At 39.0% G+C, this 24,025-nt stretch overlaps 1 protein-coding gene across 1 annotated transcript in view; it reads left to right on the top strand.

Annotated features, from left to right (window-relative positions):
• Nucleotides 1-508: 508 nt before the first annotated feature.
• The window catches only part of bicc1a (BicC family RNA binding protein 1a), a 72,248-nt gene continuing 48,731 nt past the window's right edge, over nucleotides 509-24,025 (top strand). Inside the window, exons 1-2 of the mRNA XM_036593797.1 lie at nucleotides 509-1,006; nucleotides 21,704-21,750. Coding sequence (XP_036449690.1) covers nucleotides 811-1,006; nucleotides 21,704-21,750 — 243 coding nt within the window. The 5' untranslated portion in view covers nucleotides 509-810. The remainder of the gene's footprint in view (nucleotides 1,007-21,703; nucleotides 21,751-24,025) is intronic.

The raw sequence follows: 24,025 nt of genomic DNA, 5'->3' as shown, positions 1-24,025 counted from the left end.
GGGTTCTTTCACTGTTACAATGTCAAGCATGTCACAATCGCAAAACCCTTTTTGGTGCTATATAGAACCATTTTCAAGAAGGTTCTATGCAGAACCATATACAACACATTCTCCATCAATCTGAAGAAAAATTTCGCCATGCAGAGAACATTTTAACCATGCATATGGTTCCAAATAGAACCACTGTCTTCACTTTAGAGCCCTTAAAGAGACCCTCTTTTTAAGCCCCTTTAAAGTTGTATTATTTTGTACTGATTTTGTGCCTAATTATTCACCATATTTAGAACAATACTCAGAAGGTAGTAACATATAATATTTTATTAATCTATTGTTAAACAATTTCACATCGTATCATTTCTATTTTTTTTTTTATTTTTAATGGCTAAAATAAAATAGCCGCTGGCTATGGATGAAAATGTGCGCGCGCACGGCACACACGCCCACGCAGCCTTGCACGCGCGCGCGCGCGCACCCGCGTGCCAAGCCCCCTCCCCTCCCCATCGTTAGAGTAGAACGCCAGTGAGTGGAGGCGCGCGCAGAACTTTTGAAAAGAATTGTTGATTCTGGCACGTGAGCGTTCTAAAAAAGTTCGTTATTTTTCTGTAACGGTTGTTTTCTCTGAGGGACAGAATGGCTGCGGTTAGACTGGCTTTCTGAGCGGAGGCTCGTAAAGAAAAGAAACGGACCTAAAAAAGAAAAAAGTGAGTCCGCATCGCAGAGTCCAGCCTTCGCCTACCGTTCTATGAAAATCTCGGTCTTTCTGCTGGTGTGGAGCACCGTGGCCTCAGAGCGCGGGCGTGTTTGTACGCCATGGCCGCCCATCTGGTCTCTCCGAGCAGCTACTCTCTCCCTCAGCCGGAGCTGGGCTCCAACAGCGAGCGGAGCGCTGACTCTCCGCTGCCCGCCTCCGAGGACGACTCCAGCGGCCACGTCTCCCCGCCAGACCCGTCCTGGACGGAGGAGAGGTTTCGGGTGGACCGCAAGAAGCTGGAAACCATGTTACTCGGTAGGTATGAATGAGTAACTTGCCCTTCACAACCTTTTTACAACAAAGTGAAACACGTCACTCTTTTTATGCGGGAAAAGTTCATTTTAATGTGAATAGCCTACTTAATTCGTGTTATCATACTTAAAGGACAAACTCCACCGACTTTTCAAAATGTCTGAATGTAAACAGAGCCATTCAGAGTGCTTTTGTGGGAGACTAAGATGTCTGTAAAGTGTGGTGATAGGAACCTGGGGTCATAATCTCTACAACACAAATACAGCCAAATACAACAACCAGTGAACCTGCTGGGCTTCATATGGAATGTTTACATGATAAAATAGTGGAAAAACTTAATGCAATTTATTTGGGGACTATTTTGCCTTACAACGCCCTGCATGTGACCCTCCGCCACAAATGGATTGAAATAAATTGTATAACAACACGTTTTAGGCCAACACTTTATCATAAAACAGTGTCTCAGGCATTAGGCTGTGTATTCTGTGAGGGAGATTTTGGAGGTGGACGTCTAGTTCCTATCACCACCACTGTGAACAGTTCTGCCTCTTTAAGTTTGTTTAGAACGGAGCATTTCACACCAAACCACTCTGGATGACTTTGCATCTTAACCATTTAATTACTTCTGAAAATTTGGAGTTCCCCTTTAACTTGTTAACAGTCTGTGGTAGAAATGGAGGTAGCCAATTGGATAGTTGTAATCATACTGGTCACGTGCCCAGTGCAGGGATGAAGTCTTTTTTTCCACAAGATGAACTTTCTGATTGTGTCCAGTTTTCGTATTAAACTTTAAAGGACTTTTAACTCGTGTATTTGTGCCTTACTGTGCAGGTAAGACTGGTCAGTGCGCCGCTCAGCCAGCAGGGGTCACTAATGAGTTTCATGTGTTTGTGCTTCCAGTTTTTTCCATCATAAAATATGTATTAGGATGACTCTGTGTAAGAGGATGATGGGTAACACGGTGTTATCAGTGGAGATTTAACTCGCTGCAGTAACTCCCAAAATACACAAGTCCATTTATCTGCTGTTATATGAAACAGTGACCTTACTGGTGACCCCCCACTGGTCTCACATTCCAGTGCACTCCGGCATCTTCTTTGTGATTAACCTGTAATTTTCTTTTCATAGATCATATATAAACTGGTTGAATATCAAACTCTGCTTCACCTCCTACAGCTGACGTCTGATCCTGTTTCTCAGAAACTTTATGAATTACACGAGAATGTTTCCAACATGTATGTTAATTTATTACTACAATACTCTGCAGTTACTCACTGGATCAGAATATACTCTGGTTGAGGTACCTTCTGTTGGTCCAGGTGTGAGATGCGCATACAGGTTTGTGGAGACAGTTCTGTCCAGAGTTTGTCCATTTCCAAGCAGACAATCTAGCGTTTCGGATTGGAGTATAGATGAATAAAGTTCAGTGCATCAGGCCTGTATAAGTGCAACATGGTAGTGGTACAGAAACATAGGGCTGGGTGATATATGCTAGCCTATTGGTGCTAATTACTTTTAAAAAGCAAACATATTAACTGTATTAATGCTAACTTAATGGGCTCACTAACTTTATTAATGATAACCTATTAGCTTAACTTTATTAATACTAACTTAATGTGTTCATTACTTAATGCTAACAACTTTATCACTGCTAACTTAATGGGTTCATTACTTAATGCTAACAACTTGATCAATGCTAACTTAATGGGTTCAGTACTTAATGCTAACAACTTTATTAATGCTAACTTAATGGGTCATTCTTAAGCTACACTTTATCAATGCTAACCTAATGGGTTCATTACTAAATGCTAACAACTTTATCAATGCTAACTAATGGGTTCATTACTTAATGCTAACAACTTTATCTAACTTAATGGGTCCAGTACTTAATGCTAACAACTTTATTAATGCTAACTTAATGGGTTCAGTACTTAATGCTAACAGCTTTATCAGTGCTAACTTAATGGGTTCATTACTTAATGCTAACAGCTTTATCAATGCTAACTTAATGGGTTTATTACTTAATGCTAACAACTTTATTAATGCTAACTTAATGGGTTCAGTACTTAATGCTAACAACTTTATTAATGCTAACTTAATGGGTGCAGTAACTTTATTAATATTAAGTTGTTCACTTTCAGGGCCAGCTAAGTGGGTTGGTTGACTTTATCAATGTAATTGATAAATAAATTAATTTAATGTGTTCTTTAATTATAAATGCTAACTTATTCACTTTTAATACTAACTTAATGGGTTTTAATGCTCAGTCAATGTGTTCATTAACTGTTATTGCTGGCTTATTGACTGTATTAATGATAACTAAATGGGTTTGTTAACTTTATTAATCATAACCTAAATATCATCTAATGTCAATGTGGTTTTGAGTAAATATCATAAAATTGAATTATTAGAAAAAACACATTATTGATTTGTGTTGAATGGAAATCAATAACATTTCCTTTTAGTTGTAAAGATGCTGCTTTAATATAATGTATTTAGAGCATATGGAAGTCATCTGAAATGGCAGAGTGAAAATGTTCGTAACTTTGGTCTCTTCTGTGTGTGTGTGTGTGTGTGTTGTAGTTGTCCTGTTTTTTTTCTTCTTTTGACGTTTACCCTGACATGGGTCAGAGGTCAGTCTGGGGTCAGTTATTGTGGGGGAAGCGTGAAACTTGTGATCCGGACCTTTTCCACTGGACCAGAATGTGACTTCCACTCACATACAGACTCGCTCTTTCATGCAATGTGATTGACTGCCGCCTGCATCACTGTCCAGCCCGCATGTGTAACATCTGGTGGTGTTGTGATTGGCTGGCTAGGGATGTTTATTTGGGACTCTGTGCTGTGGTTGGTCAGAGTCTGGAGTGGGTGAGATTAGAAGTTCATTGTGTGGGAAGCTGTGTTTTATTGCATGTGAAGAAATGGCAGACCCTTTTTCCAGGAAACGAAAGATACGGGGGGAAAAAAGGAAAGCATCTCTAGGCAGCTCCAAAACTTCATGTTCATGGAGATTGAGGGAGAATCCCTTTTGTTTGAGCTGGCGGTTCATTGTAGAGTAAACCGAATGTGTATTGTTTTTGAAGTTTTATACAGTTTATCTGATCAAAATCTCAAACATCTTGGAGTCCCTTTTCATACCCCCCCACTATTTTAGTTTAATCATATTTCAGTGCATACAGTTCTTGGTTATTGTACATTTTGCCGCACAGTTTCCCATATCACAATCAAAAACTCCTTATTGGCAAGTTATTAAGCTGTGTTCACAATACAAGCCTCATTGCTCAAATCTGATTTTTTGCTCAAATCCGATCTCTCTGACATGATCGTTCCCACTCGTTTAGGTAAGTGATTCAAATCTGTCATTAATGTGAACGAACCGGCGTCCTGAAATGCCCCGCATACACACATCCTACTCAGTAACGTCACGTGAATGGATCACGTGCATCATCAGCAAACAAACTAACAAGCAGAACGAGCTTCGCTGCCAAGATAATTAACTCTGATCAGCTCTCAGCTGTTTATTATTAGAGCGAGACGAAAGTGAAAAATGTGAGATGTGTGGCTTTCCCACTGTTTACAGGCTGAATGCCAACGCTGAATGATGGTGCACGCGCAGTGGAATAAAAGCACATGAATTCCGATCTGAGCGTTCGCATTAAGGTCGCATGGCCACGAATTGGATATGTATCCGAGCTAGGACCACATGTGAAAGTGGCTCAGGTCGAGTTTGAAAAGATCAGATTTGCGTGGGCACACAGCCCTGAAAACAGCAGATCTGAGTCACATTAGGACAAAAAAATCAGATTTGTGCAACCTCAGCCTGGTAATGTGAACGTAGCCTTAGAGCCCTCAGTACCTGAGAGCAAGTTTTGTTATTCATCACGTCCTAAATATTGCATTTAAATAGACATTATTGTGGCTTTCTCGATGGCATCTTTGTTAATGCTGACATTTCTGTGGAACCTTCAGGTGACCATGTACTGCAAATGCGAAAACATCTGATAAAAAATGAACCACCAGCAAACAAGCAGTTACAACGGTGCTCTACTTGTGGAAATTGAACAGCTGCTCCAGTGAGGCAAGTGATATTTGGACCAGTTGTGGGGAGTGGTCTCAGAACAAAATGTGTGTTTGGAGTTCTGTTAAAGAGTATTCACACATTGCAACCGCAATTTAAATTGCGATTATTATCTGTAAGGTAAAAGGTTCAGGCCTGTTTTTTTTTGGCCAAAAAGTTCAGAATATCCACTTTTTCTGGCTTGAGGCTTGACTTCTGAATACAGTTTGTCAAAGTGGCAGTAAGTTGTGGTTGTGATGTCACAAAACATGGAGGTTTGTTTGCCTCTGATTGGTCTAACTCATCTACAGGCAGTTCACAAACTCTGTGTTATTAGGTTAAATTTCCCCACTTAAATCTTAAGGCAGCGTTTTTGATAATTTACGCTATAATTTAAAAAAATTGCAGCTCTTACAATTTGAAAATTGCACTCTCTTAAATTGTGATTTTGATATAAATACAATTAATCTTTCAGTCCTAATAGTATAGTGATGTGAATGCACATGACCTATACCCACCTCTGAGGAAACTGACTTTTAATGATTTGAGTATCTTATTGCGATTATTCTGACCAGTATTGCAGTTGGGATTATTTTATACAAATTGAGGTCCAGGCTGTTTTTGGCAGAGAAGGCCAACATGTACAGTTTTTCTGGCTCGAGAAGCACATGGATGTTTGGTTGCTTTGGATTGATCTGACTTATGTACTGGCAGTTCACAGGATCCATGTTATTAGTTTTAATTTCCCCACTTAAAAATTAAGACAACATTGGGCCTTGTTCACCACCTGTTCTTAGGAAGAAATTTCTTCTTAAAACCCACTTACACGGTTTTCATGAAGATTCTGATATTCACCAGTGTTTTCTTATTTGGGATTTGTTCTTAGGTAAGAACAGAATCTACACACACTCAAGAGCACAAAGGTGTGAACGGTTCTGTGGTTTAAGAACACGTCATCTGACATAGACTTTTTAAGACCTTTCTCGAGCAATTTTAAGAAAAAAACGTTGAGATTGAGGCCCATTGTTGGTAATACAGGCTAGATAAAAGCTCTTGCGATTTGATAATTGCACTTTTTAAAATTGCGATTTCGGTATTAAAAATGATTCTTTCAGCCCTGCCTTCTGTGCACACAAGTAAATATGGCCAGCGATGCGTTTGTGTCTGTGTATTTTGAACTCAACTTTGGTATTGTAGGAAGTGAACACACCTAAACATATTAACTAAATTCATTAAGCAATGATAAGAGCAAAATGGTCCAACAGAAGTTTTGAGATCGGTTGTGATTTTATTCTCTCATCTTTTAGTTTTACTGTCGTCATAAATTCAGATAATGCAGTTTGTTGTAATCATTTAATTTACTCTGCTGTCATATATTTGTTAGTGCTTATTTAGCATTATATGAGTTATTAGCGTTATATTAGTTGAATCAGTGAATGTAGAGCCCAACAGCAGGAAAAACAGTGACGGCAGAAAACACTGCAACACATACAGGCACGTGTTGGTTATACGACTCGCTATGGGATGGATATCTTTGCCCTTCACGGACATGGTCAAATCAAAGTTGAGCAAAAATGCACAGATGCAGACATATTTACTGCCCGATTCTGTACTGGTTTTAAAATGCCCTGATCCTGTTGGTCTCACGGTTTCCCCAGCATCATTTTAAGAGCTGTTCCATCACTGTATAAGCTCAAGTGAAACGTGTTACATGAACCCTCGGAGTGAATTTTTGAATCACAAGAGCTGCGATTTTTCTTAAAGCTGCGTTATCAAAAACATTGGTCTTAAGTTTTACGAGGGGAAATTTAACCTAATAACACAGAGGTTGTGAACTGCTTGTACATAAGTTAGACCAATCAGAGGCAACCAAACCTCTATGTGTTGTGACATCACAACCACAACTTATTGGCAGACTTGCACACTACATTCAGGGTTCAAGTGGATATTCTGAACTTCTTGGCTAAAATAAAAAACCTTATAGATAATAACTGCAGATTAAATTGCAATATTAGTCAGAAAAATCTCATTACATATTTTCCCCAAATGGTTCAGCCCTATCTGAAATCCAAAATCACTTGTCCAGTTAAGTGACCAGCTGGAGTGCTGATGTGAAATAATTAATTAAATTAAAGACTCCTTGTTAAATAGCTAACGTTACCATTAACTGGGTCATGTTTTTAAACTCTGTATGAAATTAATCTTACCAAAAAAAGCAATTTTAACAGCGTTTGAGCAAGTTATGTCTTTCGATGGTTACTTTTGCAGCTGACATAGTTACTAACTTATCACTTAAGTGAGGGACACATGGCAGGTACGCAGAGTATCCCTTGTTCTTCATCGTAGATCACACAGTCAAAATTCATCCCTCTGAGTAGGAATACATTTTTGTTCCTTGTTAGACTCGTACATGTCAGCATTAGCCCTTGGACTGACTTGTTTTGGAGCTTTATCTAGCACGTGGTCAGGTTCTGGAGGTTTCAGAACCATTCTGACTGATAAGCTTAGCTGCTGCTGCTGTAGTGAAGCTCTCAGGTCTAATGAAGACCAACTTATTTGTCTACACATTTAAGGAATATGCTGAAATGATCCGTTTTCAAGTTTTCATTCCTTTTAGAACACATTCATTTTTGTTTTGTAAAGGAGTTTGTTGGCCTGTTTAGGATGAGTAAATTCATCATCAACTTGACTGACACAAACTTTCACTTGTCCTGGACAAGCAGACAAACATTAACACTAATTCCTGCCTATATGCATTACTGTGCTAGAGAAGTGCATGGGGTAAGTGGGTGTATGTTTACAATGTGTGGATACACGCATAAATTTTGGGGTGGGGCTCTCTAAGCAGGCACAGTATATCCACATATCCAGACACAAGCACACTACTGGGTCGGACCATAGCATCTAACCACTCATTCTGTATTTGCTTGATTTTCGGTATTTCAGTACTCAAAATCACTACTAATGTTAGTAGTATTGTCCCAAATCACCCCAAAATGCAGGCTGCTGTCTTCCTATTGGACTCCTGGCTGCGGACGGCATGTGTGACAACCGAAATTTGAACGTAAACTGTAGGACATGCCTCTTTGTGCTCAGTTCAGTAGGTCTGCTTTTATACAGATTCATTCCACACGCAGGAACCCAAAACAGCGCTCCAAAGAACAACTCACAGTAGTTTTCATGCATGCTTGTTCACAAGCACACACACACACACTCTCCTCTGTTGTTCATTGTGTCCTTGGCGCAGGTGGTGTGTGTGAGACCTGCTAATGACTCTCAGATGGCTGTGATTTGGAGCCTGACTGGCAGATTCGGCTGATATCAGGTTTTATTAGCTGAGCGCTCTGTGTTAAATGTGAAACAGAAGGCAGGATCTGTCGGAAGGGATCCGGCGCTTGTTTGTATCTTCAGTGTTTTTGATTTACTGAGGTAATACCTGTGGTCTACAGAAGTAGAATTAGCACATCCCTATGTGTTAGCATGAATCATAACGCATTTTCCATATGTAGCATGATGTATTTCCGTCTGAAATGCAGCATCAGGGAGGCTCTCTTAAGGTGCCAACCAAATTACTTCAGTGTAATAAAATGCTGTTTTTCAGTTGTTGATATAAAAAATATTTAACAATACCAAGCCCTAATCATGATAGTTTAAAGATACACAATATGCATCATGTTTAGCTTTTCTGAGGTTTGCATACAAGTTGGAATGGGCATTAGTTGGAATAGTAACACCAAATAAAGTCACGGGAAAAACTAAGAGTATGATTATTTTTCCATTTATTTGCTGTAAAATTAATTGGTAAAATTTTATAAAAAAAATAAGATAATGTCCACTTACTATGCCCTGGGTGTCGATGTTTACAGGTTGATGTTTACAGTCTAAACATTGCCCGTCGCCCTTGTCCACAACATTTTAGCCACTAAAAGTTCAGTCTGTGGCCTCTCTGGACACTCTCTTGGCATTTTTTCCATCATCTCTTTTTCCAACTATGCATTTCCTTCTTCCTTACCTGACTAGTTTTTGTTACTAAAGCATGTTCATGTTAATGTTTCTATAATTGTGGTTGCAAATTCTTAACTTTGGCCATAAGGTTCACTTGCTCGGTGGCTTGAATGGACAGTACAGATTTTTATACCTCTCTAAATCCATCTTTTTATTTTTCAGTTGTTCACTGTTTTTAATTACTGATACCCATGACATACTCAAAAAAGCATATCACAATGATGGTAGCATATCATATTGCCAACCCCTAATGCCGTGCACCCCCATTTTGGAGTCATGTGGGCACATTGACGCACAGACAGTCTGAAAATGCGTGTTTGTGTGGGCTCAAATCTGTGCAGTTTCACATCTTGTGGTTTCTGTATGTGTGCGGTTAGATATTTTGTGTGTATGGTTACAGGAAGTGAGGTCTGTTGTGGGAATGTGCTCCTGACTCCCACTCTGAATATTGCCAGCTGATCGTTGTTGTGTTTTTGTGTTGAGTTGTGTGGTTTTTCCTGCAAAAAAGCATCTCGCAGTCCACAATCAGCAGATATTTCAAGCTTAGACTGAATTACCTGTATGTAAAGTGTGGTGTACGTTTCCAGAACAGGAGTTACCTGAATATTGCTGGTGACATCATAGTGATGCCTGTCTGGTGTAAAATCAGTCCATCTGGAGAGGAATAAGAAGATTCTGTATTGTCTTTGGCATCTAATAGCGTTTTTCGTTGGCTGAACAGTTCATTCACGTTCCTTGAAGTTGTAACTGTTTGCTAACTAGTTGTTTTAACGCAGAGACCAGTTTTGCTACATTTCTCCTAATTGGTGAGGTTTGAGTAGGACTGTTGTGTGGTGCAGTTTGAAGTGGTGGTGTGGTGCAGTTTGAAGTTGTGGGTATGCTGTAGAGATGATCTAAAACAGCGTTAAGCTTTTTCCTCTCCACGCAACCACACTTGCAGCCTCTTCTAAGTTAAGAGCATTCCTAGCTGTAATCTTTTGCAATGGCTGTGTGAATCACATTTGTGAAACGAGGATTTTTAATGACGAGCTTTACACGAAGTGAGGAAGAGTTTTACTTCTTTTGGAAGGAAACTTAAGAGAAACTTCTGTTCAGAGTTTTAGTCCATCGAGTCTCAGTGTAAATTTGTATTAATATATCAACAGCAGATACAGTGGGGTCCAAAAGTCTGAGACTGCTAGAAAATACTTCTGTTTTGTATTCACTTTGTTTACACATTCTATTATCAGCATACCAATTTGATCGAAAAGTAGAATCTTTGAAAATGTAAAATAAATTTCAGAATTCCTTAGTATTTGGAATGTCCTTCATTTGCTTTAATGACAGGGTGCTCTCAAGCTGGCATGGACTCCACAAGTTTGTGCAAAACCCTCTGATGAGTACATCAGATCCACCTAAGGGTCGTAGAAACGTATTTTAGTGGAAGTAATAAGACTAAAAAAAAAACTGACCTGTTTGTACAAAGGCCTCAGCATTTCCCAAATGTGCAGCGGATTGAGTAGTGACCTAAACTTAGAGTAGAACCTTGAATATTTCCTCTTCATTTTAATTGTCCAAACGTTTTTTGTTTTAATTTTCAAAGTTCTGAAATGGTCTCTTGTTTATTTCCAAGTTTAAATGGGGAAAAAAAATCCCAATTTTCAGTGTTGATTTTTAGAGTGGTCTCTGACGTTTTGGACCTTATTATGTCGTTCACTGATTAATATAGAAACGCAGTTATTAATTAGGCAGTGAGTGACATGCAAGACTCTTCAGATCTGACCATTAAAGTAGCTTATTTCAGAGATGGAGACAGATGAGAGGATTTCTATGGTGCGTTCACATTACAAGCATCATTGCTCAAATCTGATCTTTCTAAGTAACGAATCGTGTTTGTGTAAGTGACTCAAATCTGTTATTAATGTGAGCAAACCTGCGTCCTGAAACGACCCACATACAAACATCACGTGAATGGACCACGTGCATGATGAACTGCAAACAAACTGACCAACAGAACAGGCCTTCATCACGAAGATAATTTGCTGTGAGCAGCTCTCAGCTGTTCATTATTAGAGCGAGACGAAGGTGAAAAAAGGTCAGATGCTTCTGCAGCATTTATTGGCACTAACTTCTGGTTCGTTGTGCTGCCTTGTTAACACAGAAGGGTGGCACACATGCAGTAAAACAAAAAGACATGAATTCCGATCTGAGCATTCACTGTAAGGTCGCATTGTCACGAATCGGATATGTATCCGATCTAGATTCACATTGAAAGTGGCTTAGGTTGGATTTGAGTGGATCAGCGTTACCAGGCTAGTGCAGAAGCTAACATTGAAAATAAAACACCTCAGCAAGATCTAAAACGATTAAAAAAAGACTAAACTTGCCTGTCATTTGTAATGTTGTTTATGAGATCATCAGTAAAATCCTTCATCTTGAAGTTTCTCTTAAACTTTGCTTCAGACTTCCTCTTGTGTGTATTCGAAGTGCTGATTGGCTCACAGATAGAAATTAATGGAACTAAGTTAGAGTTTGACTTTGGAGTTTTTGTTTTCTAGATAAAAGTTCTAAAAATGCATACAACTCAAAAAAGACACCTCACATAATGTTAAGAAGTCACAGAATAAGAACATGTGATTAACTCAATTTTGACAAAAATCTCAGATAGAACCTTATAATTCCAAGGGGACGATATGTGGACTGTATGGAGTGGAGAGTGAACTGTACTGAACTGTTCTTTTTGAAACTTTAACAATGTTTACATTCTTCAACAACTGTTTTATTTTAAAAAGGAATACATTTTCTACAGTATGGGACCTTTAAAACTGAGCTCTTCAGGATGGTAGAGCTCCAGCAGCAGGATTGGGCACCAGAGGTTTAGGGGAGGATTTAGGTTTGGAAGATGATTCTGATCCTAGATCAGTTTTTTTTTCTGTCGGCTCCTCATCTTCCCTCTTCTGTTCCTGAGAACCGTGGAACTCCCCTAAACTCCAGAGCCGAGAGCAACACACTGAGGCAATTAGTTACTCTCATTCACTCGCTTACTCAACGCATTCCTCTCTTTCTCTCTCTCTCCTCTCACACAAACACACACACACACACACACGTGTAATGGAGTTTGCAAAAGCTCACTTATAATAGAGAGGGAACGGGAGAGGGCGAGAACCTGTGTCTCATTAGCAGAGAAATTTAAAAGCTGAGTTTGGTTCTTCTGAACCACATTCCATACAGAACAGGAAAGAGCTGAAATCAATGCCTGCTATTCCACTTCTCTCTCTCTCTCTCTCTCTCTCTCTCTCTCTCTCTCTCTCTCACACACATACTCACACACACAAAATCCACTGATGGGCATTTCAGTCAAATTTGATATTCAAAAATTTAAGGCATTAAATGGAAAATGTACTAATAAAACCCACCACCCACATGAAATTTAAAGGAAATAAAAAGTATGGGAATATTGCTTACAGGCTACTGCACTGGACACATCAGGAGCCACTCAGCATCTCTCTATTACTGGACTATTTTGAACTTATTTTGGCTTGATATTTACACTGAGAAAGGTGTCGATCTGAAGTCTTCAAGATAAACAGATAAGTGCTAACGTTACTAGCCTAGGCAATTGTCACATTGTACCTTTTATCTTAAAAACAGCAAGTTTATGAAGTTAGTTAGCCGATACCAACAGTAATAATTTCACTGTGAAAGTGGTGATCTCACTACATGATGATTGAAAGTTTTATTCCATTTGTACGAGTCGAGTGAAAAATGAGCTTGAGTTTTATTTTTCCACCAATGTGTTATACATACGTTCAGTATCTGCCACATGCGCCAGAGACCCTCTTCTTGGCCAGTGCGCAGTAGCCCTTAGCCGGCTGTGGTAGTCTTTCTATGTTTCCGTCTTCCATATGCTTCAATGGTGTAAACAGATACACTCTGAACAGTTTCTGCACTGCCCTCTGGTGGTGTGTAGAGTTCAGGCGTCTCATAGTTCACATGAAAATTTAAAACAAGAGGCTAATTTGCGTATTGAACATTTTGATTTACTGACTCATCCATAGTGAGTGATTTCTTATTGGTTTGCTATTTTAGTTTAGTTTTTCTGCTGGTTGAAGGGTTGAAGGTGTGTGGATGCACTACAGGAGTTTATCTTTATATTTTTATATTTATATTTTATATTTATCTGTATATTTTGGTGCACGTGGGGAACCCTTATGTATGACTGTGTTCAGATGTTCTTTTGTGCTTTCCAATAGAACTATATTTTAAATACACCACTAAATACACAGGACAGCCAGCGTTGCAGAAAACAAATGAGCCTGTTTTCTTTGTTTACAGTAACTTCAGCTGCTTAGACGTTGCCATTTTTTCTTTGCAAAAACTGCAAAACTGAATTGAAAGTAGCTACTACCTTGGGAATGAAGCCAAAATCCTTTTATTCCTTTGCTGTGATGTCAACATTCATCAGCACTCAAATCTGTCAGGTATTTAAACCACCTTTGGACGAAAAGAGTTTCAGTAGACGTGTCTCAATGTCAAGGCTACAGATGAGGTAGGAGGGACCTTGTTAGCACTGGTACATGAAGGCTCCTCTTCAGTGTTCACTCACATTTGTATCTTGCATTTAAAAGTATTAAGTTTAATTTCATTAGGAATTCTAGCACCACTTCATCTTTCAGTTTGCTACTGTTTTCAAACGTTTTGCACTGTATGTGAAGGATTGTGGGTGACTGAAGGTGTTGAAGAATACACCAATTGAATCCTAAGATTTCTCAGAATTGAAGAGCGTATTTCTTGGTCGGATTCAAAGGATCGGTCAAAATGGAAAAGGCTTCAGTAACAACAGCTGAGAAATGCATCCTTCCTCAGCTGCATTTTTAGCTTTGAGACATGGCTACTATGAGCTTTTAACAGTAGTTTAGAAAAGAAAACTGTCATCTTTATTAGACATTTTGATGAACAAGAGTGTAAATACACACAAATATACACAAAGGATTAGTACAGAGCTGCATTTTTTCCTACTTTATTGGAAAGTTAAGTGAAAATAAAACACTTTTTGAAGTGTTCTTTCATAAGAAGAACAGGTATCCCTAAACTTTTGATGGCAAGTGTAGCAAGCAAGTTATTATTAGGGTAATTATTATGGTAATTATTACTTGTGTGTCTCTCTCTGTCTGATTCATTTTTTATTGTTTTCTGTTTAAAGAAAAGCCAAACAACCCCTGCTATTCCATCCCCAACACACAACCACATGAGACATATCATCAGAAGCTGATCACAGGACGCTTGAAAATTGGCTTCACCATTCGCAACATAAACACATCATGCAGTTAAGCAAAAGGGACTTGTATTCCATGTATGAAGAGTTGTAGAGGCTGCGTTGTTAATTCTTGCAGGTGGTAGTTCTAACTAGAGGATGTTCAATAGTGTATGAAGCCAGTGATGTATGGACAGATTATGAGGGGTAGCCAACATTGGACGTTGACTCTTTTGCTGTAGTTAAGCCAGCCGGCCATATATTCTGGGATCTTTCCATCAAGGGGAATCTTGAGTCATTGTTGAGCAAATGTAGGTCAGGGTCCATGGGGAAGTATGTCTTAGTCAAAGAGAGATTCGTCTACGTCCTCCCAATAGGCAGAAACCTTTCAGGTAGTACAGTGGGGGTAAGGACTTAAACCCATTAAGTGTCTTACCCTGGGGGTCACATATGCTCTGTGGCAGATTTTCATATAGATGAATGGGTGATTGGGGTTATGTGACACCCCAAAGACATCAGCTCGTACCGTTTTCTAGTTTACCGTTGCCAAAGTTCTTAAACCCTATTCCAGGGCTCGGCAGCCCAAATGTTAAGAAGAGCCATTTTGTCCTTTCAAAAAAATGAAACCACTACTTTTTATGTCCGTTTTACCATCCTGGCTGTATAAATGTCTCACTATGTGCTAATGTGTTAGCGTAGGCTAACAAATATAATTGCCTATAAATGAAAATGCAGACTAACTTTGCTCTGCTTTAGGCTTTAGCTCAGCTATAGCTGCTTTTCTGACATCTCTAGCAGGAAACTTTTCCGCAAAAGTAGAGCAGTTTCTTGTAAAATGTCTCTCAACGTTTGACTTTTTACAAGGCTGAAGTCAACTTCTCATTCATCAGCTTCTTGTTAGAATTTTCCTATATTTTAAATGTTGCCTGAGGTGCCATGATGTAACTGCTGCGCCATTTAGGGTGGAACAGGAAACTTTTGAACGAGAAGCTGGTAAAGGAGGAGCTGACTTCAGCTTTGCGACTTTTTAGTGTTTGACAGTTTCTTGTTGCAGATTAAACATCAGGAAACCAGCTGGAGTGATTGTAAATGCAAATAAGTCCATTCATCTCCAAATGATCGCTGTTCATCCTAAATCATTCTCTTTGCCTTATCGTTAGGTACTAGCTAGGTGAGATTGTTGTCTGTGTTGCGATAGTGACCAGCAGTCTGCGCTGATCTTTAGGGTTAAAGGCTGAATTAGCAGTGATACATTAACTCCAGCGTTTAAGACCATTTATTGTTAAAACTGTATTGAACAATCAGCAGAGCTTAATTTTACTGCAAAGGATGATTATTTTTTTATCTATTTATGTTTTATCTACTTTGGATGCCTTAACAGGGCAGTAAAAGAGCCACATGTTGCCGACCCCTGCCCTATTAAGACAGGTTTAGTTTTACATGAGCAGGTGGGGTAGTGTCATTTTTACTGGCGTTTGCCAGTGATTTTAGTCCCATCTGAATGATCCATGACATTTTTATGGATCACGCTGTCTCGTGTCAGTAAAATGTCTGGCACCTTTTAGCTACGGTAAAATGGGCAGTAGCAATGAGACAAAGAAATTACTCGTTGAAGCAGTTCATGATTTTATGAAAAGGTTTACGATTTTGAGGCGATGTTGAAAGTGGGTTGTATATTCACAGTCCAATGACAATGCTAACGAGACAATGCTAGAGCCGGGCGATATGGCCAAAAATGTCATCGCGATAAAATTCATATCAGTCAATATCGACACATATCACGATAAATGTCAAATCATTATTTATTTTAAGTTTGAAGACTGATTTTGCTCCTGAGTGGTTAATTGCTGTTTTGATTTATCTTTTATGGTCAGAACATGACAAACACTTGCCAAACAGTGGAACAATTCACAAATCTGTCTTGGGAGAGTGAAAGAAAGTGTATGATTAGATGTTTTTACCAGCTGGAAAAGCACGGCCGCAATTTTTGTAACATGTATAATTTAAGAAAGAAAACAAATTATTTTAGCTGTCTGGTGACGAGTGCTAGGCTACCTGGTTATAAGTTTTAAACGGTTTAGTTTCTCAACAACGTCAGCTTAGTATGAACAGCAAATATTCGCTGGTTTGGTACGTCAGTGATGGATCTGCCATACTGCCATCACTCCTACCACATCCATATCAGAGCATATCACAGTATTCAGATACCAGCTAGCAGACGTCTGTATTTCTCTGTGGTAGTTTGAGGGGAACCACAATATATCTAACACCAGACAAACAGAGACCTCCTTTTAAACTGAAATCGATGCTTTTGTGTCTTGTTTGATCTACAGTAACATCAGTTCGCTGTGTTGTGCGAGTTACAGAGCGCTGCTTCAAGTTAGCCAGCTGGTAAAAACAACTAGCCTTGGAAGCTAGCGTTCTCCCACTCTCCAATGCCACACATCATCCTCAGTTTACTTTTGTTTAAATCAGTGCTGTAACTTGCATAAACCCACTTCTTTCTTTCACTTTTGTTGCTTAGAAATGCTAAAATACGACTGTCTGAGTGCTTTAACAGTGCTGTAGTTTATTTTACGCTGATTTAACGCTGCTAAAGCTTGTTAGGATGTTGGGAAAGAGGGGAGTTCACTCTGGGCTAGTACAGTTACGGCACTTATCTGGTCACTGACACTTGGTCATAGGAGGTCAGATCGCTGATCGCTCCACTCAAAGAGGGAATATATAACTCCACGTTTCAGACATTGCTAAAGTATATTTGATGACTCATTTTACTCATCGCCCCTCCCCCTCAAATCATGTTGAAAAAACACCCTCTTCTGGCGACAGCAGAGTAGTGCCGCTTTCCTTGCAGTAGAAAATGCCACCAGGGCTGTCGCTAAACGTAGAAGTGTGAGAATGCTCTGTTATATCAAACATATATCAAACATTTATCAAACATTTCTTATAGTTCTGTCAAGGAAAGTTATATCGCGATAATTATCGTTATTGTTTTATCGCCCAGCCCTACTCAGTGCGTTCACTTAAGACAGCTAGGTAGAATAAAATTACAATGAGCTGAAATGTTTGGATGTGCTTTCTACTGGTGAGCAGCTGAATGTGTTGCGTATGGAATGTGTTTGGAATAATGGCAGTTTACCCGGAGATTTCTTATCACAGACGTCCTGTTGTAAAATTACATTACTCCTCCTCCTCAAAACTAATCCTGTCTGTGTGTGCGCACGATATTAATCTTTCTCTTCGCTGCACTGTACTCTCCATCCTGGCTCGACTTTTGTTTTGCTTTTGTTTTTGTTTGGTCTTCTCTTCCAGAGTAGTCTGATGTGATTCTGATGATTTTGGTGATCAGCGACTGTTACTACAGAGAACAGCTCGAGATCAGGCGATAAACTCACTGCTGTTTAGTTTGGACTGTTCAGACCGGATGACTGTCGTCAAAGAGCCTAATTTAATTAGCTCGGTTTTCGTCTGGATTTTGATGGTATCTGAGTCTATTGGACTTAATATTCTGGGATGTTTTATTAATAACAGGAGCTTGGTGTGAATATGAAGGTCATATACCAGTTTCAGGCTCTGTTTGTGTGTGCGAGAATATCTACAGAGAGAATTACTCATTAAAAATCCAGGTGTTTCATTTATATATACAGTGCTGTGAAAAAGTATTTGACCCTTTCCCAGTTTGTTCTATTTTTGCATATTTGTCACACTTCAGTGTTTCAGATCATCAGGCTACTTTTAATATTAGACACTGATAAGCCAAGTGAACACAAAATGCTGTTTATTAAAGGAAAAATGCTTTTCAGCCATACCTGGCCCTATGTGAAAAAGTAACTGTCCCCTTAGCTACTAAATGAAAACCATTAACCACACACACACCCTACCAATTAGCATGGTGTAATTGATGCTTTCATTGCCAGTTGGCTAAGTTAGCCTCTTAGCTTCAGTACAAATCAAAGAAGCATACTTTAGACAACAAACATGTCTTGGCTGATTGACTACATTTGGGATAATGTGGAGAATTTATGTGAATTTAATTTTTCACCCTAATACGAATGAAGAAAGCTGCTTGTTGCTGTTCTGGAAGTGAGATCATGCCAACTGGTGAGTTACGCTACACTGCTACAGTTTCAAAGCTAGTACATATTAATTAACAGCGCCAAAAGTAATCAGAAAGGCATGTTGATTCAGTTATAATTCATGCGTCATAATTTGATAAGGTGGTCATTTGATAAGCTCTGCACAGCAGTGGTTAAGCAAAAAACTGTTTCCTCAGTTTATGAAGCGATACTTTCATTTTTGCACAAATTCTTTCCAGCTTTGATGTAGGTCTTGTTTCGAGGTGTGGGCAGTATGGCAAATGTGATTATGGTATTTTAATTCAATATTTTCATGTCACAATATTTTTTCTGATATCTGATAAGTTGGAACAGATGGAAAAAGGACATGTATTACTGCATTTAAAAATACTGTCAAATACAATGAGCACAAAGGATTTGTATCCAGCATTTCATACTGCATGGCACTAAATCACTAATCAGTAAGTCCTAATTATGCTTTTTTTTAATGAAACATGCAGTTGGTCAGTGTTTGAGAACAAAGCATATTGTGATGTAAATTATCATAATGATAAATATTACGTTACTAGTTGTTTCCTGTCTTTCCCTTTATTTTTATGTTTTATATAAAACATTTCAATGCAATAATAAGCAGTTTTATGTATGTGTTTGTTTAACCAAACCTCTCCTTGTGGAAGCCCAGTATTTCATTGCAGTTGTTATCCAGGACCCAGATTGTCTAATCAGTCCTTCCTTAAATTATATCAGATGCTGCTGATGGAATTTTTTTCGTCTGACTGGCTCATCTGCTTTTAACAGCTGCTTTTTTTTAAAAAAACATTACTGCATGAATTTCTGGGATGGTCTGTTCTTTGTGATGGTTTGTTTTATTCTTTGTGGCTTTCAAAGAAAAGCCTAAGTCATTGTTGGTAAGAAGCTGTTTTCACCCACCCCCACCTCGTGGCTCTGTGAGAAGTCTTTTTGTTTAGATGCCAGACTGTCCAAGTGTTTCCGGAAACATCAGTCAGTACATGTTGCAACAGTTTACAGAAGCAGCTGGATTTCCCTGATTTCTCAGTGATGGAGAGTTGAGTGCATGAGTGTATGTTAGTATCTTCATGCGCCGTCCATAACGCCCAGGATAAAAATAGATCATTTGCAGCAAACATCACCCATAAAGGCTTGTTTTAATATCAAAAAAGTCCTGGAGTTTTGTTTAGATGGCTGTCAGTTTACTTTGATAGTAGGGCTCTTTCCTCTTGGTTCTCTCCATCACTTTCTGTCTTTGTTTCTCTCCCACACTCTCTTCTCTCCTTTTGTTTCTCTCCATCTCTCTCTCTTTGTTTCTCTCCAACTTTCTTTCTCTTCTCTCCTTTTGTTTCTCTCCATCTCTATCTTTGTTTCTCTCCCACTCTCTTTCTCTTCTTTTATTTTCTCTGTCTCTCTCTCTCTTTGTTTCTCTCCCACTCTCCTTCTCTTCTTTTATTTTCCTCCATCTGTTTCTGTTTCTCTCCCACTCTTTCTCCTCTCTCCTTTTATTTCTCTCCATCTCTCTCTTTGTTTCTTTGCCATTCTCTTGCTCTTCTCTCCTTTTAGTTCTCTCCATCTCTCTCTTTTTTCTCTCACTCTTTCTCATCTCTCATTTTGTTTCTCTTAGTCTCTTTCTCTCTTTCTCTCCCTCTCTCTTTCTCTTCTCTCTGTTGTTTCTCTCTTTGTTTTTCCCCCTTTTTTCTTCTTATTTATCTCCATCTCTTCTCTCTTCTCTCTTCTTTCTTCTTCTCTCTCTCTCTCTCTCTCTCTCTCTCTCTTTCTCTTTGTTTTCCCCCTCTGTTTCTTTCCTTATTTATCTCCATCTCGTCTCTCTTCTTATTTCTCCCTCCCTCTCTCTCTCTCTCTCTCTCTCTCTCTCTCTCTCTCTCTCTCTCTCTCTCTCTCTCTCTCTCTCTGCCTCCCCCCAACCTTTAATATTTTTCAGTGTATGTTTTCTGTTTCTCCTCCGTTGTTTCATCACTCTGTCCGGACCCAGCTCGTTCCACCGGTAGAGCCAGTGACCGAGCAGCTGATGAGTGCTGACCGTGATGAGTGAGGCGCTGCTGAGTGGTCTGAAAGAGTGGTTCAGTTCCAGAGGGCAGCGTGTTTGATTTGTTTTAGGAGGAGAGCTCTGGGCTTCAGCACTTCCTGTCTGGAGCTCCAGTGTGTTGCTGAAATATGGAGAAACATGTTTATGATTATCTGTGTAATCATGTCTTCCTCGTTTCGGCCTGACCGGGCCTGATCCCGATCCCGCCTTTGGCAGCAGAGAGGAATTCCCAAACGGACTGATGGGCCTTCGGCAAAGTGATTTGTGGTCAGAGTGTAGGAGCGGACAAAACGTCTCTTCATTTTTCTCACTCTCTCCTTGTTTCTCTCTCTCTGTCTGTCTCCTCTGTTTTTCTCTCTCTCTCCCCCAGTTGTCTCCTTGTTTTTGTCTCTCCATCTCCTGTATGTTTCTCTCCTTCATTGTCTCTTTTACTCTGTCTCCTTGTTTCTTTCTCTTTGTCTCTTTTTTCATATTTTTCTCTCTTATTAATTAAACCACTGCTCATTGTCTGAAGGCTTTGCTAGTCAAAGTCATAAACAGTCATATTGAGATGTTAAGGAGAGTGTTTTGTTTTGTTCCAGTCTAATCAGTATCAGTACACATGTATCTTTCAGTTACTGCCTCATTGTGGTCACAAGGACTCTGATGTTAATTAGATAGATCCTACAGGGGCTTGACCCTCTGCCCTTTTGCCCTTTGTGGTCATTCTTAAAGATCCATTTCAGCTCAGCCTCACTTCAGGATTAGAACTGGTGGGTCAGCAAGGGCTCTGCGAACTTCATCACTCTTGAGTGCCTGATGTTGATAATACGAGTTGTCCTGTCTTGTCTTGTCCGACATGCAGCAGTGTGCACATGGTCCAATATTTGTGTTCTTTTCTTGTGTGTGCTCACTTTTTTTTTTTTACATTCCTGCAAAACACTCCACTGCCAAAAGTCTATGCAGAAACTTTGCAGCTGTAATCTACAGGCTACCAGACACACAGCATTTAAAAATTGCCAAACATGATAAAGCTATACAAAGGGTAAAGTACAGAGGGTAAAAGCTAGCCTCAACTTGGCATCTATCAACGCTCTCACTCCAACACATTCTAATATAGTATAGTAAATGTAATATTTTTATTTTCTGAGGTTCAAACAAATACTAAGCTAAAATGTAATGAAGCAAAATTAAAATTAATCTCTCTCTCTCTCTCTCTCTCTCTCTCTCTCTCTCTCTCTCTCTCTCTCTCTCTCTCTCTCTCCTTTTTCTTCTTCTTCTTATTTTGTAGCAGCCAGTGAAGGGAGAGTAAGTGGAGGAGAAGATTTCTTTCAGAAGGTAAGATTTTGCCTTTATTTTCTCTGTTTTGAATTGTAGCTATGGAAACACAAGCTACATTGCTTTAGTCTTAATCCCAATCCTGTCCCGTTTACCTCCTTTACACTATTTCAGCTTGATTCCTCAGGTAGTAAATGTATGTTGCAGTAGATATCTGTAATGTAATGGCAATTATATAACTATAAAAAGACTATTCAAGCCACCGTATATTTATATTATGTATGCTATATAAGCTATCATAAATGTATATTAAGTTGCCATTATATTGTCCCGTTACTCACCAACACTGGCCTTGACTAGCCATGTGGTTAATAGGCAAATAAACGTGTGGAAATGAGGCTTATTGCACTTTTAATTTAGCTTCACATGCAGCCCTTGATTAGGACTCATTGCGTTACCGTTATTGGCTGCTTTTATACTTGCCCTGCAATCGGTTAGAAATGTTTGAGACGTGAGGGAGACATTGTGATGAAATGTTCCTGAAATCATTCTAAAGCAGTCTCAACCATGTGTGTGTTTGTATTGCTACTCTCGTGAGGACGAATAGTGCGTGCGAATGTGTGTTTGACGTGTAGGATGTGTACAAGGTGCATAGACAAAACATTTACCCCTGCTTTGCCTTGTCTAACCTTAAGATTCAAAGGAATTTCTGAATCATGGTTTTCAGCATTCAGTAATAAACCTGGGCTGTTTGAAATAAGGCTGTTGTTATTCTATTGCCAGCTTTTTAGATGTATCTGATGCTCAAACACATTTGAAAAACACTCCTTTTTCCTTTCCACATCACTAAATGTGGACAGAGAGCAATAATGTCCAGGATTGATCCATATTGCAAGCACTGACCTTCAGACAACACTTCAGATCTCACGTCATTTCTCTTTCCTTAGCTGCATTTGTTCCCGGAGATATACCTCAAGACTGGAAAATATTATTGACCCTACATGCAAGATTACATTTTTGGAGGTCTTTTTCACTTTAATGGGCTGCCATCCACTTTTATAAACTGATGCAAGAGCATGTTCAAAATTATAAGAACTGCTGCAGAGTTATACTTGGAAGTTTGTGATATGGCAACAAGATAATATCACAATACTTATGCATCACAATATTTAGTTTTTCTGAGGTTTGATAAGTTATAACAGAACCATTTCCCTCACATTTTGTAAAATACATAAAAAAGAGTACAATTATTTTTATTCAGTATTTTAATATTAAACTGCACCAAATACAAATAAACAGGGCTAATTATGCTCTCTTTATAATGAAACATGCAGTTGCTCAGTGTTCATCAAGTACTGACGATATCCGTGGTGTGCTCAGAAAAGCAGTCATATTAGCTACTTCTAGTTATACTTAAAAATGTGTTGTACCAAAATGTACGTTTTCCTTAGATTTTTAAACTGTTGTATACATTCTGTGTTCATTTTGTGGTCGTTTCTTTAATTGCGTGGAGGTTTATTGCACTCATGAATATTCCAACTTAATCTCCATCTGTTGCATCTGTATCGTGGTCACTTACCACAGAAGTTCATGCTTCCCTGCATATAGAACTGAAAACCTTTGACTTGAATTCTGTGAATAAATGTTCAAATCAAAGCTACAGCCTTTACATTCTACCAGTATGAGTCTTGGAGAGATACTGATAAATTGTCTTACCAGAGTTGTTCTAATGGTCAATAAAAACACAGTTCCAGTTACTTTCATTTTCCCAGTGTTTTCTGATATCCATAACAACTGTGTATAACACATTACAGTAAATTCCTCCCTGTGGAAAATTACAACCCCATTTCCAAAAAAGTTGGGATGGGGGCAACAAAAGGCTTGTAAAGTTGCATCTGGTGGTTAATTGGCAACAGGTCAGTAACATGATTGGATATAAAAAGAGCATCTCAGAAGTAAAGAAAAGGAGGGGTTCACCACTCTGTGACGATCAACTCAACAATTCAAGAATAACATTTCTCAGCGTAAAACAGCGAAGAACTTTTGCTTTTCATAATCTACGGTACATAATAACATTAAAAGGTTCAGACAATCTGGAGAAATATCTGTATGCAAGGGACAAGGCCAAAAAACAGTATTTGCTGGCCAGGATCTTCAGGCCTTCAGGTGGCACAGCGTTAAAAACAGACCTGATTCTGCAGTGGAAATCACTGTATGAGCGTGAAAATAGTTCATCACTGCATCCACAAATGCAAGTTAAAACTCTAAAACGCAAAGAAGAAACCATATATAAACAGAATCCAGAAATGCTGCCACCATCTCTGGGCCCGAGCTC

This window comes from Colossoma macropomum, unplaced genomic scaffold, assembly GCF_904425465.1.
Source record: "Colossoma macropomum unplaced genomic scaffold, Colossoma_macropomum, whole genome shotgun sequence".
Lineage (NCBI taxonomy): Eukaryota > Metazoa > Chordata > Actinopteri > Characiformes > Serrasalmidae > Colossoma > Colossoma macropomum.
The sequence above is the reverse complement of the archived record's forward strand: the minus strand, read 5'-3'. Positions and strand labels throughout refer to the sequence as shown.